This window comes from Haliotis rubra, unplaced genomic scaffold (genome assembly GCF_003918875.1).
Source record: "Haliotis rubra isolate DU_JTF1 unplaced genomic scaffold, ASM391887v1 Scf1355, whole genome shotgun sequence".
In the NCBI taxonomy this organism is placed as follows: Eukaryota; Metazoa; Mollusca; class Gastropoda; order Lepetellida; family Haliotidae; genus Haliotis; species Haliotis rubra.
Window position 1 is genome coordinate 138049 of NW_025765287.1, and position 17687 is coordinate 155735.

At 39.8% G+C, this 17687-nt stretch overlaps 2 protein-coding genes across 1 annotated transcript in view; one reads left to right on the top strand and one right to left on the bottom strand.

Moving 5' to 3' along the window:
* Positions 1–16897, top strand: part of LOC124268013 — a 67189-nt gene extending 50292 nt beyond the window's left edge. Inside the window, exons 23-26 of the mRNA XM_046703010.1 lie at positions 14294–14410; positions 14750–14886; positions 15157–15289; positions 15571–16897. Of these exons, the coding sequence (XP_046558966.1) occupies positions 14294–14410; positions 14750–14886; positions 15157–15289; positions 15571–15642 (459 nt within the window). The 3' untranslated portion in view covers positions 15643–16897. The remainder of the gene's footprint in view (positions 1–14293; positions 14411–14749; positions 14887–15156; positions 15290–15570) is intronic.
* The window catches only part of LOC124268015 (multiple epidermal growth factor-like domains protein 10), a 51861-nt gene that overhangs the window by 24367 nt on the left and 9807 nt on the right, over positions 1–17687 (bottom strand).

Consider the following 17687-nt stretch of genomic DNA (forward strand, 5'->3'; position numbering starts at 1 on the left):
ATATATTCAATTTCAAATATTTTCGAAGTTAGTGTTTGATTGGTGTAATTTCGCCATTACAATGTTGGTTTGTGTACATGAAACGAAAACACGGCGCAAAAACGCATCTTCGGAAACTTTAATGCACTTTACCTTCGAAAATCTCATGAAGAAAATGTAGTTCGGAATATGCACATGCAGTTCTGAGGATTCGTGAGCAGGCACATTGACTATATAAGGCCGTTTTGAAAGAATATCGTCATGCTGCGACACAGCTGTAAATCATGTTATTGCTGTTGAACTTATGAAGGCGGGAGGTGGGGGAAGGGTTTCAATCTGCCATGGACGTGTCCTTAATGTTCACCATAGCACCCTCAGTCGTTTATGGGACCGATATCACCAAACCGATTCTACGCAAGATCGGCCTCGAAGTGGTAGACCTCCGAGTACTGATCGGTTCAAATAGGAATCGACACCTATCGGGTAGAACTCGGATTACCACTGCCCCTTTGTGCGCCTTCAAAGCAATTCACTGCTATTCGGTACAGAGACAAAAATCGTGCCTCACCGGTCATAAACACATGTGCAAGCTAGTCAATTGTTCGTTTAAAATAAACGCGACGAATATTACAAGTTCAGATAGGGAATTGCATTTTACATCACATTTGTCATTGATGTGTGGGATATTTCTCATTCTGTTTCCTGTCTTCCAGTGTGTGCAGATGACAGCATCGCATCACTATATTTTCATGCTGTAACCTGTAAGAATCACAGAATATGACTATGCAAACAAGAAATCTTTACTGAATATTTAGACTGCCGCTATTAATCACGAACATGTATGAACAAAAGGAACATGCTCACCAGGAAACTTTGGTGAATCCTGCCTATACAACTGTCACTGTGGACACTCCTGTAACCAGACAACTGGAGTTTGTGGAGGTGACTGTGATGCTGGCTGGGTTGGAGGACATGGAGCTAACTGCCAGACAGGTCCGATGCTAATATCTGTGTATATACATATCCACTGCTTAAAGCACTGGTTAAAAGTTTAGAATAAACTCATTTCACAATGACCTCTTTACTATTATGTACGCCCCGTCAAACATATCTTAAAAGTGGGTGGAGGAATGATCGCTCTAAAATATCTTTTTCCAACACAGAAAACGTTGCCTACAAAAGAAATGCCTTCTCCCCTACTAAACTGTATACGAGTTCATGGTCTGCAGACAAAGCTGTAGATGGGAACAGGAACCAGAATGTGCGCAGTGGCTCCTGTTTCAACGCAGCTGACAATACATGGGGTTTGTGGACGGTGGACCTAGGAAAGCAGTACAGGATACATGGTGTCAAGATATATCAGCCATCGCATCGTAAGGATTTGACTAGCTGATATTGACGACAGTAATACTGAAATATTTACATGAATGGTGTTCCCTTGTTTCTACAAAATGGGTCACAATAAATCAGATGGTATGTCAGTATGAGCTAATATGGCAATGCCTTATACAGCATTTACTTGATTCTGATACATTCTGATATCATCTTACCTCACATTTCTGAGAGAACGCCGAGACACACTTTACTTTCTCTCAAAATGTCACTGGTTACTTTCGTTTGATAAACCTAGGCAAACATCACAATGTGATTAAATTAGTATACCTCTGTATAGATAATAGCTTCTTGTTTTTACTTTGGAATGATCTATTTTAGAACCACAAAGAATCCGGTCTTGTGTGCTCTACTTGAGTAACACGAGCTCCTCCACGGGCCTCCCTTGCTATGCCTTCCCCTACGACACCCCAGTCAGTAACGGCGGGATCTATGATGCAACATGTGATGGCATTGGAAGATATTTCTCGATATCAAACACCACATTCCTCAATCTGTGTGAGGTCGAAATATATGGTAGGAGTGTAATATATTATCATCTATCCTAGTGTTCATATGTTTCAAAGCCCCGAGCAATATTTAAAAGATGAATGTTCAAATATATATAAATATAAGGGTGTAATCGATAGGGTGGACGAACAAGGGCGGGAAGACAGGTGTGATACAGGTGAGCAAATCCAGTCAGTGGTGTGTGTCCTGGAGAGCATAGACCAGGGAGGCGGAGAGACAGGGATGATACAGGTGAGGAGATCCAGTCAGTGGTGTGTGTCCTGGAGAGTATAGACCAGGGGGGCGGGGAGACAGGTGTGATACAGGTGAGGCAATCCAGTCAGTGGTGTGTGTCTTGGAAACTGTAGCCCAGGGTGGCGGGGAGACAGGCGTGATACAGGTGAGGTGATCCAGTCAGTGGAGTGTGTCTTGGAAACTGTAGCCCAGGGTGGGAGGAAAACAGGTGTGATACTGGTGAGGTGATTCAGTCAGTGGTGTGTGTCCTTGAGATTGTAGACCAGGGTGGCGGGGCAACAGGTGTGATACAGGTGAGGTGATCCAGTCAGTGGTTTGTGTCCTGGGGAGTGTAGACCAGGGTGGCAGGGAGACAGGTGTGATACAGGTGAGGTGATCCAGTCAGTGGTGTGTGCCCTGGAGACTGAAGACCAGGGTGGCAGGGAGACAGGTGTGATACAGGTGAGGTGATCCAGTCAGTGGTGTGTGTCCTGGAAATTGTGGCCCAAGATAGCAGGGAGACAGGTGTGATACAGGTGAGGTGATCCAGTCAGTAGTGTGTGTCCTGGAGACTGTAGACCAGGGGGGCGGAGAGACAGGCGTGATACAGGTGAGGAGATCCTATCAGTGGTGTGTGTCCTGGAGATTGTAGACCAGGGTGGAAGGGAGACAGGTGTGATACAGATGAGGAGATCCAGTCAGTGGTGTGTGTCCTGGGGAGTGTAGACCAGGGTGGAAGGGAGACAGGTGTGATACAGGTGAGGAGATTCAGTCAGTGGTGTGTGTCCTGGAGACTGTAGACCTGGGTGGCGGGGAGACAGGTGTGATACAGATGAGGAGATCAAGTCAGTGGGTTTTATCCTGGAGACTGTAGAGCAAGGTGGCAGGTGTGATACAGGTAAGGAGATTCAGTCAGTGATGATAGATTGAAGATTGTGTTTATTTCATCCGTGATTGAAAATTACAGGTTATTGGATAATATTGTACATAGACACAGATATGATTTAAAGGTCAGGATGTAGGTATGTACATGATATATAGATATACGATGAAATGAGGATGCAGTGTGCTGTAAGGAACATACACTCACCATGTTCAAATGGAACATCCTAGAATAAGTCGTGTACACCTCCAAGCATTAAAGACATAATGACATCGTCAACACTAGACCACCTGTCAAGAAAGGTATTGACATAAATGACATCGCATAAAGCTTCAAACAGTTCATTTCTTTCCAACATCGTGAAAGGGCAGAACACAAGGATGTGTTTCAGTTATATCTGGGAAAACTGTATCTATATAGCATCAGATGCACCCCGCTGGCTTTCCTCCACTGCAGTCTGTCTCCATGGTAGATCTCATCTGGGTTGTTAGAGTCAATATACACTATGACTGGCATTATAGTTAACACGAGAGTCTATTATGTATCCCATCACAGTTGATAGTCTATGTTCATTAGTACATAGTAAATCATGTGATGATCTACACTTAGAGGTTAAGGTATAGAAAGTCTGGTTGTAAGTAGGAGTGAGTGAGTGAGTTAAGATTTAAAGTCACATCGGCAATATTTCAGCATGATCGTGACTAGTTCGAAATTCATAATACATATATATAATATATGAAACCCTGTCAACGAAGGACAGTACAATTACTAGATTATCACAAATGAGGTAAACCTAGCTAGCATATATCTTTAAAAGTAGGAAAACTATTTTGGGACAATACAATATAAATATGGGCTATTGATCGCCAACAACTGAAGACAGAACAGCATACTAGGGCCCATGGGGACTTACATTACTTTTGCTACCTGCATGGACCCTAACTGGATTTACACCATCCCTTCAGCCATTGGCGTTGATGCTGAGATTTAGCCATTCATTATTAACACAAAAATACTACGATTAAAAACCTGGTACACTTAAATTGACTTGAAATGTTTTGGGACTTACGTACGTTGTCAGTAGGAAAGCAGATAGTAGGTGTCGTTGTTGTAGGTACTTGGCCCGTTTCTTCAGCTTACTGTCACAGGATCTAATATCAGCATTAAAGTCAACCAACAGAATAGTATTACCATCACTTGCCATGCTTGTCATAGAGTGCCATAAACTGATGAGGATACTATTGTAATAATGTACTGGTTCCATACAGATACTCAAACTGATCCTTTTTCTCTTAGAATGTGACGCTGATCACTATGGAGTCAACTGTATGAACACATGTACTGACAGGAAGTGTTCTTATGTCAACACGTCATGTGATAGCCACAGTGGGTCATGTGACAGGGGATGTCTTCCTGGTTGGAGAGGTGTGGATTGTACACAAGGTACATACTGATGTTCAATTCAAAGCAACGTTTGAATACGAAATGCAACATAATTTATGCAATGAAATGTAATCTGTTATTTGAGTCATGGAGTGAACTCCAATATTTATCAATCTGTGATATGCAATAATGTAGTCATAATGTACCATCAAGAAAGCAACATTATGTGGCCGATATTCTCTAATTGGAGTCGGCTCTTGGACTGAGTGGGGTCTATTCTCCCAAGGACTCAGAAATGCGCTGGTCTGGAATTAATTAGGAGTTATAGGAATAGATGTAACTTCAAACCAGTAAAACATTTGCATGATCGGTTAATTTAACGTTAACATATTGACCCCTGAATACCATCGTCTGTTTTCACTGATTAATATGTCCTTTTGCATTGTTGGTGCTTTATTCTCTCTAGTTCGAAATAAATACATAGCAATATTTTCAGTGACATCTGTTTCGACAATCAAGCAATTGTGTGTGTGTGTGTGTGTGTCTGTGTGTTTTTTAAAAACAACAACCGAAATACTGTACCCTGATTGAAAAATGATGACAATTTTTATGGATATACAACTTCTTCTATTCTGTGAAGCAACTGATACATGAGAAAAAAATAGAGAGAATATATTCATAACTTGTTACAGTAGATTGGGGATGAGTTGTTTGTACAATAAATGAGGTTGATGTACAACGCTTGTATAGGAGATTGAGTAAGTGATTGGAAGCCAGTTAGGTGACATACAAGGATTGAATCAAAGCTTATAGAAATGATAGGAAGCCAGGTAAATGTTTATACAATGGATGGGGTTGATGTACACAGCTTGTATGACATGTTGTATAGAAACAGATGATGTACACAAGAAATATAATTATGATTTATAGATGATTCATTTATCAAGTGATGGTAGGCATTAGGAATGTAGTATCCTTCGTCTCTGTTGATGGCGACTCCTATCTTCTTCATATGCACAGCTTAAAAGTTTACGAATTTTGTAGTCTGACTGGTTTCTTTCTATGGTCTTGGTCTTGGTGTTGTCCCAGTTGATGGTGTGGTTAGGGTGGGCTTTGATGTGGTCGGCAATGGCTGATTTAGAGTCGTTCTTCCTAATTGAAGCCTGGTGTTCCTTGATCCAGAGGGTGAGTGGTCTTGATGTTTCTCCAACATAGGAGCCACCGCAGGCACATTCTATGTGGTGAACCACACCTTAGGGGTCTTGCTTCTGGGACGACCTAGGTCTACCTGTGACCTGCAAGAGGTTCTGGATGCTGTTGCCTCTTTGGAAGCTGACTTCTATGTCAGCTTGCTGCTTCAAGAGTCGAAGAATGTGATGACTAGTAGGTCCTATGTATGGGAGACTGATGGTGAAGGAAGCTGTTTTATCGGGGCGGCTTGGTTGTTGGATCGAGGGTGTTGTTGATGGTCTGGTTGACGAAGGGGTTAGGGTATTCATTGTATTTAGTGAAAACATATCTGAGGTGGTCCAGCTCGGTACTAAGGGATTGAGGTGTTGACAGGAGGAGGAATGGATTAACTGGTCAGTGTGGGTTGGCTTGCGGTAGACGCTGGTGTTGAGCCTGTTTCCTTCTCTCTGGACCAGGACATCTAGGATTGGTTGATAAAAGAATGGATGGGCCTTTGTTGTATTATTGCGCTGCACGATATCACTAATGTAGTACCGATGTTTGTGCTACATATTAAATCATTGACGTATATATGTATAATAATTTCTTACAAAACGTACTTTTGTTTATAGAGTAAAAGCGTAAATATACAGATTTGCACTTCGGTTTTTACGTTTATACCTCCATAATCGCCATAAATATCAAAGTCAGTTCTCATGGGATTACGACCACAGATATGCAGGGTCGAACCAGTACTAATCAGTTTCATGTGATTCTGGCAAATTGTGTGCATAGTTGTAATGTACGCAAACACCATTTAAAGTATTTACTTATTTATTGTTCATGCTTCACACGGACATAACACATAATGATGACAAACGTTTTTCCCCCACAGAATGTAACAACGGAACCTATGGACAGAACTGTAGCATGACATGTTCTGATAGGAAATGTGCAGGAGATTCGTCTTGTGACCATGTTACAGGAACATGTGTTTCTGGATGCGAATCTGGATGGATGGGTGCAGACTGTAATAAGGGTAACTGCATAGAGTAGTTGCTTTACATATCCACGCGTAGCTTCATATAAGTATACACGTGCAAAAATCCTGAGATGCTCCATTTGGCATCCTCATAGAGGGTTTCATACACATGTTTTGTTACTTTAATGGTATTGTCATACAATATAAAACGTATGTATGTTCAAAATGTATTAGACTTATCAAATGAGACACTACATACAACGTTTTTTGTACGGCGATTTGCAAATAATCGTGTCTGGACTCTACAGTTCAGTGATCAACAGCAAGAGCATCGATCTACGCAATAGTAGGAGACGATTACATGCATCTACTCAGTCAGCGAGACAGCTCATGCGTTCCTGTTAGTCTGTTTTTGCAACTGTAGGAACACATGCACTGATAGGAAGTGTTCTGATGTGATTACTATGTTCAAATGTATTGTTGGTGCTCTCTTCCCTCCATATCGTAATAAATGTTTTGCAATCTCTTCACTGGTCCGACAATAATCAAGCAACCGTGTGCATGTTTGTCACAAACCGAAACATGTAATCAACGCCCAGTTACAAAATACTGTATTCTGATTGGTTGATAAAGGAATGTGCGGACCTGTGTTGCAATATTGAACGATGTCACTAATCTTGGTACCGCTGCCATGTTTGTGTTACTCATTAAGTAAGGATTATGTGAAGTTATTGTTGAAGTGTATATGTATAATAACTGATTACAATATCTACTTCTGTTTATGTGCACAATAGACAGTTTGCAGGTTTAGACGCAATAGATCAAAATCAGTTCATAAGTGAAAGGCGAACAACATGTATACACAGCTGATATTTACTCGTATATCATAGCTGCCTATTTATTGTTACATGCTTCACTGGGACATAAAACATAATAATGGCACATGTCTTCCCTTACAGAATGTGACAACGGAACCTATGGACAGAACTGCAGCATGGCGTGTTCAGATCGAAAATGTGCAGGAGATTCGTCTTGTGACCATGTGAGAGGAACATGTGTCTTGGGATGTGTATCTGGATGGAAGGGTGAAGACTGTAAAGAGGGTAACGACTTAGTGTTGTTGCTTTAAATATCCACACAACTTCATACAACAACACACGTGCAAAGCTCCAAAGATATTCCATTGTGCATTCTTATAAAAGGTTTCATTACCAAACACATTTTTTATCCTTTATTGCAATACAATATACAACTATGTTTCTATGTTGAAAATGTATTTCTTTTAAATGAGGCTCTACATACAAATAAAGAAGTTGTTGATGGTGGTCAAGATACTGATAGGCATAACACCGACACCAGGCTGCAAGTGGACTCCACGTAAACTAACCCCATGGCACGATGAACTAAGTCATATTTACATGAATTATTACTGTACTGTATTGTTTGACGGTGTTTGCTGTATTGTTGGTTGCTCTATTGCTGTTTTGTGTTGTAAGCCTGTAAAAACCAACAATACGGAGCTAACTGCGCTAAAACATGCGCCTCCAGACACTGTTTGGGGAACTCTTCCTGTAACTCAGCAGGGGATTGTGACAGTGAATGCGAGGAAGGTTGGACGCAGGCTGATTGTACAGGTAATGAGGCAATTCTGTAAATGACACAAAATACTGATAGTGATAGCCAGTACCAAGAAGCGTCAACCATTTATGATACATGTTTACCAGGTCTTGTTCATATTTAAACCATGGATTTCTGACTGTACAGGTGATGAGACCATAAGGTTGATAAGAATATTATGATGCTTTCGCAATGGCCAATATTCTGAAAGATCAACGATTTAAGATAAACCTTTGCCAGGGTTACCTCAGATGTATATCAGATTTACACCATAGATTTCGTTAGCTGTGTTCTACGTTTGTTCATCTCGAGGGTGCAGTTCGGGTGTTTTTGGTGTCGAATGTTCAGAGAAATGTGGACTATGCACTGATAATCACAACTGTGACGCTAGATGAGGCAACTGTGGCTCTGGCTCTGGTTGTGTTGAAAGATACATGGGACCCCAGTGTAAAGATCAGCATTAGGGACATACAGCCATGTCTATCAAAGCAACCTGCAGGTTTATCAACGCACGTGTTAGATAAATCGCGTACTTTGTCTGTGAAGGAGCAATATCGCATGACCCTACTAGTAGAGCTTTGAACAAAGTTAGTGATCGTGTATTTTAATAACTTGGGACCAATGTCCCTGAAGATTACTGGCTGACACAAGCACACATTACATCAACGTAGCATACATGTTGTCGCACAGATCGATCAGAAGCTGCCCAGTCCGTCCGTGTCGCAGCTGTAGTAGGAGGTGCAGTGGGTGTGGTGCTGGTGGCCCTGGTGATCATCCTCATTGTGCTGCTCATCAGGTCAGTTACTGATTCGATATTTTGGATTATCGCATATTTGTTTCACCACTTGTATGTACATGTATTATGTGCAGTTTTTGAAATAAATGATGTATTTTACATTAAACAGAAGACGACAGAAAGGAATCGGGTCTTCTGATGAATCAATCCCGAAAGAAACTCCACATGTCCCTGCCACGAAGCAAAACGGTCGAGGTATGTGGTGCAATCAGAATCTTAATATATAATAACAAAGATGATTTTGGCAAAAGATTTATGAACTTTTCGTTTAATGGTGTTTCAGTTTGTGGCAAATACGTTCCAGTACCTTGCCTGCACAACATCTACCAACATGGCTGATTTTCAGTTATATATTTATGTTATTTTCCTCACAGTTTAGTTTAATGAATCCGATTCAGTTGATATTCCAGACTTTAAGCAAATGTAACCTTTATGGATAACACATCCTTCAGGTTTATCAGTTCCACAAACCAAAATTTTTTAAGGATACTATTGTATGTTTTCTTATTTATTCCCAACTTCAAGAATGCCAGTTTATGTTTGAATTTATGTGAGGGAATTCTGTTCTTATTAATGCAAATAAATACTGATGTTTATTAGTCACTCGGCACAGATGAAAGACATACATGCATGAATGTTGGATTTGATGATGAAGTGAAGCCAGCCTTGTCATCCAAGAAGACGCCGACCACTACTGCACATGTGGCTTCAGGGTCTTCGCCACCATTTGGTCATCAGGGAGAGGTCAGTAAAATCCAAAGTGGCGACAAACTTGACAACGTACTTGTTGATCGTCCAGGCTACAGTCAAGATCTGCCCGACACGGAGGATGAAGAAGATTATGATGCCCATCCTCAGATAGCATCGCAGGAAGCACCAGGTCATGCTGACATTAATTACTACAATCTGGGTGATGTCAGACCATGTCATGCTATCCCCGCGTCCTCATTTGCAACGCGAGTGGAAGAAATGGAAGATCACCCTGAAGTGGCTGAAGAGAATTTCAAGGTGAGTTTAGGAAGACACTGTCGTGAACATCTTGGACCTGAACATCTATATTACCGTGTTGAACAGTATCATTATCATGTTGGTATCCATATCTTTTCCTCCTTCCAGCATCTACCCGATGGTTTCATGCATTCCTATGAGGAATCTCAAAAGCCGAAGAACAAAGGGAAGAACAGGTTCAGAGGATATTACCCATGTAAGTGATTATTGTATTCATAATTATTTCAAATACGAATAACATATACGAATTTATGTACAATATTTCTGCTTTCTGCAGATGACTACAATCGGGTGATATTGCATGACGCTAATGATGACGGTAGAGGAGACTATATCAACGCAAGCTACTTGGATGTGAGTTAGAACATTATCATATTCACAGGATGGTCACTTTTGTCGAATGCTAACGTTTCTAAAACTGGAATACTTCATAGGTTAATTTTTCAGCTGAAGAATGTGACAAATATTCTTCACATCTTACGGAGACTCATTCTAATTGCTCTTGTTTGCACAATACATTAGTGTTTGTATTAACAGTGTGTTCTGTTTTTCCGCTGTCTTCGTCCAGGGTTACAAGTCAGAGAAGCGTTATATAGCAGCACAAGGTAATGCCAATAGTTGATCAGTCAAGAAGACGTAACTTATGAGTTGAAATACCAGCATGTAAATGAATAGAAGTTAGTTATTACCTTCCTTTGCCTTCCTTTGTTATAACTATTGATTTGTTGAGTACCAAGTGATTTTTCACACAGGCCCATACAAACCGGATGTACTAGTTGACTTCTGGAAGATGATCTGGCAGGAGGGATGCAACACTGTTGTCATGGTAACAGGACTGGTGGAAGCATGCAAGGTATGAACTTGGTTTTGTGAGGTATCTGAATTTAAAGAACAATATTTTCATATTTTATGGCGAGTTTGCAAGCGAATTTAAAACATTGCTTGTTTGTGTGTTCCCCTGTTCATACATGTTCTCTATCTTACAGATGAAGTGTCTACAGTACTGGCCAGAGAAAGATACCGTGACATTTGGTGACATCAAAGTAACTCTGGCAGCTCGAACACAACTGGCAAACTACACTATCACCAAGCTGGCTGTTCAGAATGAGAAGGTAGATTATTGGTGTGCTAAAAGTGATACATTATTGGTAAATTGTTTGTTATATCTAACCGACACATCAGATAAATACAATGTGATACCTTACACACTAACTACGCACCGGTGCACTTCCCTTAACGAGGATACTAAAGCATTAGCATGTTAAATGGAATAGTAAAATATATTGTTAACAACTCTTTCATAGCATATTAACATTTTGAATAGAGTATTCAAGAATACATTATCATTGTCAACATTTTGTTATCAGCATCCGTCCTTGAGTGATGCATAATCATTTATGACGACAGGAAGGCAAGAAGCGGGATGTCAACCACCTCCACTTCACCAGCTGGCCAGACCATGGTGTGCCGGACACTGCTGCCCTGCTGGACTTCATGTGGAGGGTCAGGGTCATATCTGGACAACAAACTCAGCCGATCATAGTCCACTGCAGGTTTGTTTCTCAATAAGTACTAAATCAATAGCCTTTTGAGGCGCAAATTTTGAAAAAAGTATCAGTTGTTACACAATCAACTTTATAATTCGTTGAATTTATGTATTGGTATATTAGGTATTGTTATGAGGCACTGCTATTCATTGTGAAACAGTGTTGCAAGTGTGTTACCATTGTTTCTCTTAAGATGCAGTGATGTGCTAGTTACGATATGTAGACTGGGAGTTAAACGTGGTCTGGACATTTGTTGAGCATATTTCAGTTAGAAGACGTTCTGGTTTCTGTTTATATGATTAGAAGGGGCGCACTCTTTCCTCAACCAGCGGTTTGGAGATCATATTGCCCCTGGAATCTAAGCCTAGGCCTATTTGGGAAGCGTGCTTTTCTGTTACATTGACACAATATCTGTACTGCCGCTCTATTTTGTACCACCATTGCCATTCCTTTGTTTGTGATGTGCAAAGTGACTGATTTCAAATTAACTTACTGTTTCCACCTCATATATCTAATGTAGTTTGGGGCACTGTGTAAATGATCATAACAGTGACCTTGTTTGTATAAACTCAATGATGCAAATAAATAGAGGGTTTAAAGGGACCTATCTATACACATAGAAAAAACCGCCAGTGATATGTCATATCTATTATACAACGTTTTGAAGAATGAGTCCTTGTATTTGTTACTGTTTATCCGCTTCCTGTTAAGTGCTGGTATAGGGAGAACAGGGACCTACATCACCATCGAAAGCCTCGTGGAGCAGGCAAAGGCAGAGGGCGTTGTGGACGTCGTCAGCTTCGTCTCCAACATGAGAGGGCAGAGGAAGAAGATGATACAGACAAAGGTACTTGTAAACAAAGCAGTCGCTCACCAATCGTTCTTAATACAAATAGTATAGCGTATTGATTTGTCATTGTGGATAACTTTTAAACATAATACCTTCTGTACCCAGGAGCAGTACCTATTCATCTACCAGGCGTTGGCAAGGGCTGTGTCAGAAGGGGACACAACTCTTGATGACACCACCATTAGACACCTTGACCTTGATCAGGTGTTAGATGTTACTATGGGCAACAGGACAGTACAACAACATCTTGAGGTAGGCATACTTATTGACAAAAATCCTTTTGAGATTGGAGCAGAAATCAGCCACAAAATGTGTCCGACCTGTCAATGTTGATACAAACTGTTGACTGACAATTGACGGTAAACCTGTCATTGTTGTTCACTGTTCATGTGTTCAATGCAAATGTTCACTGGCAAGTGACGGTATATATGCACTGCATATTTCCAGATAATCTTCACACTAGTTGACTTCAGAATTGACTATAGTCATATGTAACCTATAGGTGTCTATGACATGATTAAGCGTGCAGAATCTACACAAAATGCAGTACTTAACGAGATTATCTTCTTCATTTAAGATTTTAGAACGCAGCGGTGGAGGTGAGTACAGTATTATCAGAATTGTTATAGTGGCAACATATTTCATGAGAGATTAAGCTAAACTAATAAAGGTGTGTTATAACTGGTTAAAAATGATTTAGGTCTGCATATCATACCCAAACACATGTATAAATTCTACTTTCGAGAATAGTCTTCGAGTTGGAATTGACAATACAAGTTAAACTACCTTTCAGGGCATCCCAAGGGAGCAAAGATCACAAGCGTGCCTGTAAGTAGGAAGCACACACCACCACATTCATTTTATTATATGTCATGTATTTTGTAGTGAAATAACATCTATTTTCCCAAATACATTATCGATATATCACTCCAGCCAAATAACATTGTATGCTTTAACACCTTTCTTTCTAAGCCGTGATTTACAGACGAAGATGAATACAATCTTGCAGGAAAATCCATAAACATAAATCATTTGTATTTTTCAGCGCCCTTTATGAAAATGGACGACCATTATAAGCCAGTATCACAATTAGACATGTTGTCTAGTAAAATGGGACCAATGATACTAATAATGTTCTTTTTAATACTCGTTTCTCTTTCGTAGTCGTATGCATGTCTAAATGGCTTCTTCATTGTGTCGTCACCTCCGGATAAAGAGGAGATGTGGAACCAGGTTTACAACAGTGACTCGCACACTTTGATAACCTATGCTGCAGATGTTCTGGTTAGTATATATGCTTAACCTGATATCAGGAGAAAGGTATTATAGAGAAGATAACAGGGGCCCATTTTTATTGCAAACAATATAAACTGTATACAACTTTGCTTCATAAACACGAGATAGAAAGCTAGATCCAGGTTAATTGTATGTTTCTTTCTCAAGGACTATTTCGTCATGAAAATGTACAGAGGAATGTTTTTGTCGTCAGTTGTTTTTCTGATGAACAATTATAACAACAAGAATCTGACGTTATTTGATGATTTTGCCACCTGCAATTTTAAATGTAATTTTTGAGCACGTATGACATCTAAATTGAAAGTACTGGATGAGAATGTACAACCCGTGCATGCAGTAAAAGGTGGCCAGGCCCTCTGATTTGGTTCATGCATGTTATTAATAGATCGATGCTCATGCTATCAATCACTGTTTCGATCAGACTCGATTGTTATTAATAATATACTGCCGTCACATAGTTTGAATATTGTTACTTGCAGAGCAAAAGAAAAAGCACACACACAAGTTAAAAGTAAACTGCATTTCTATTATCTTGGATTGGTAAAATATGCCCAACGTTATCACTTTAACGTTGTAAGCACGAGAATAATCTATTTCCTGTTGATATTAACGTGATATAGGGTTCACGATCTAATTGATATTCAGCCAAATTTACAATTCCTTCCAGGATTATCTCCCGTCGGTAGATGCTCATGTTGCCACCACCAGGTTTGAAGTGAGCATTTCCAAGTCCTCAGCACTGTCCGATGATATCCTTCTAAACACAGTGGAGCTGGCACTAAAGGTTACTCATTCATATTAAGATCATAAATACTCATTTATTGTGTGTGCATCAACTCATGAATGATAATGTCGAGACTCGACTTATATGTGTAAATGTTTCTACCAACACTAGAACCCGTGGAATCAAACACGGACCTTCGGCGTGACGATCGATCGCATTAACCACTTGGCTGCTAGTGTGATATAATGGCACAGACTTACATATTACAGACCGTGGTGAATGACTGGGGTATTGATGAATACAGTGTTAAAAACATTCTCTTACTCACGAGCATGAACATAAACACATGAAAAATAGAAAGATTAGCAAGTAGAAACATGTAACCATTTAATGTTATAGGATAACGATGACACTACTGTCATTCAACATTACCACATCACGGGAAGTGCAAGGGACCCCAGTTTCAACTTGCTGACTGACAACTTCCTCACGTGGACAAAGGATCCCACACGAGGATTGTGCACCGTTGTCACAGAGTACGTACATCCATATAAATGTAGGTGTTAATTATCTATAGATTTGTAGAGTCTATATAGGCAAAGCACCGCCATAATGCTGGAATATTGCTGAGTACGGCGTCGGACAACAGACAGCAAAGCGCCTTGCCTGTTAGTTGAAATATCAACGTCAGCATGACTGAAGGGAAAAAAACAATTGCTATGTCTGCGCATGCCACATAATAAAAATATCACTGCAATAGATTGTGAACTGAACTGTAGTTATTTCAATGCATTCGTTTATCACAGGTCTCCGGAGGAGTTTCGTTTCGTGGTGCTTCTACTAAACATTGCCAGCAGACTGCAGGACGATGGTAGAGTGGACGTCATTAACAACATGCGACAGCTCTACACACGTCTTGCAGGTCCGCCATTTACAGAGGTAAACTGAGACGAGAAGTGTGTGTCGTGTTATCATGGATTGTTATACATCAATGTTAATTTTACGTTCCCCTTGAGCATCAACTATATTCAATTTAGTTTTGCAAGTTTTTAAACAGATTGAACAGACTCAATTCTGCAAATATACTGACGATTTCAATGGTATTCAGGAGAAATTAGGTTGCATCTGTTCAACAATATGTTGCAGGTTTGTTTTACTTTGTCGTCTTCTAACAAACAACAAGGGTTGGTATTTGTTGATTTCAGGTCTTTCTTTTTCAGACTGACGTGAGACTCTGTCTGGAGTTCAGTCGGCGGAGAGCTGAGACACATGGAGTATACGCCAACTTCTGACGCCATATGTAGATTAAAGCACCACATGCTGTATACGTGGATTCATATCTTAACATGTACTCAGATCTGAATTATTGCTCAATGAACAATTGTATGTGCCAAGGTCAGATGTATGATACAGAAAAGATGTTCACATAACTTGGACAATATACCAGCTACGTATTTCGTTAATATGAGTCTTAATCCAAAATTTTTTCTTATGCTTATTCACAGATGTACAGAATCATTGGTTAATATTGGCCTTGCTGCAAAATGAATTGAATGTTGTTAGTTTTGAATTAATAAATGCAGTTAAATATTTTGCAATTGTATTGCCGGAAACATCATCACCTCATTGAGACTGTAAGTGCCTGTATAGCTTGGCTTTCATCACATGAAGATTCTTGCTTTAAGTAACTACCATATAATGACATTCTTCGTTGTTCCTAAGTGAGTGCCGATTAAAATGTATTTACTCGTTTTAGTTTCTTTTTGTATCTATACTTTATCTTGTCACATTGTGAATTGATATTGCACTGTTTTGAAAACCTAGTATATTTTATTAATCATATCTTCTTGACTATTTCACTTGTACAGGGTTTTGTACACATCGTCTACGTAAGCAAAGACAAATACATGTTGTATCTATGCATGACAGATGTGAGTTGTACCATTCAGCTATTCACATTTTACCATTTACAGCCTTAATCCTGACTGTCGTCCAACTAAACAAGTACCATGTCCAGGGGAACGCTATTATCCCTTCGTCTGTGAATTTACAGATACATCTGCATTACAATTATCTGTATTCATCTTTCCTCTCCTTCCCCTATTTATTTCTTACTATCTGCATGCACGCACACATACACACACACGCACGCACGCACACACACACACACACACACACACACACAAACACAAACACACACACACACACACACACACACATACATACACATGTTAGTCAATCTAGGTATATTATCCACTAAGGACTAGACAAATTCGGACTGACTCAACGTATTCTTCGTCTTCAGTCTGAGCTGTACCCGTTGACATCAGCAATAGAAACTTCGAACTCAACAGTATTCTGGTAGAGGATCACGACCTGTAAAACACTCTTAAACAACGAATGCATGCGTGTATCATTGTTGAATACAGACATAAGTAGACAATACATCTGTAAGAACATTTGTGAAAATACTTTTCATCTAACATTAACTATATTATCTAATGATTCACGTTCTAGATATATACACAAATAAACTATGGCTAATCATGATATCTTTGAGTATTTTTTGTATTGCACTGTGAGAGTCGTTATGAAAGATAGCACCAGTTCAGTGTGAGTGTAGTGTTTACTGACCCGGATGACTCGACAACCGATTCGTGGGTTCTCCTGTATCAGGCTTACTTTGATAACTCACATCATTTAGATGTCCCTGTCGCTTTTAGTTTCATGTCAGCGACATCGCTATTTGTGTATAACTTTTCATTTTGTCTGGGAATTGCTTCAGATAACTCTTCAAGGCACAATGATTATTTTCACTAGTCTCATACAACTTTCCGAGACATCAAATTTATTTCATTCAAAAACAACTATCTACAACCTTTATTTTCGAGTATGCGGCAGATTAAATAAATCAAGTTTCTATTTCTAGGTCAAAAACATATTCTCCAGCTTTCTCAGCAACTAATGTATTTAGTCCTGAGTCCCATCAAATTGCCAAACTGCCGGGCTCTCTCTGTCGTTATATATATGGCCGCCTAACGCATTGGAAACTTGCGCACGATGCGTACACGTATGTCACGGTACAAAGTGCAATGGTTTATCCTATTTATTTTGGAAGAGTTTAAGTCATGAACAGTAAGATAGATTAACTTGCTGTGTTGTCGTTCTAATATGCATGAGGCTGTCACGTTTTGACTGGTAATAAACTGAAACAATAACTCCAACTGTGTGAAGTAAACATAAGCCACAAACAGCAGTGTGTGTGTGTTTGTGCGTGTGTGTGTGTGTGTGCATGCACGTGGAAACGTGTACATCTATAACCATGACATCGTGATGT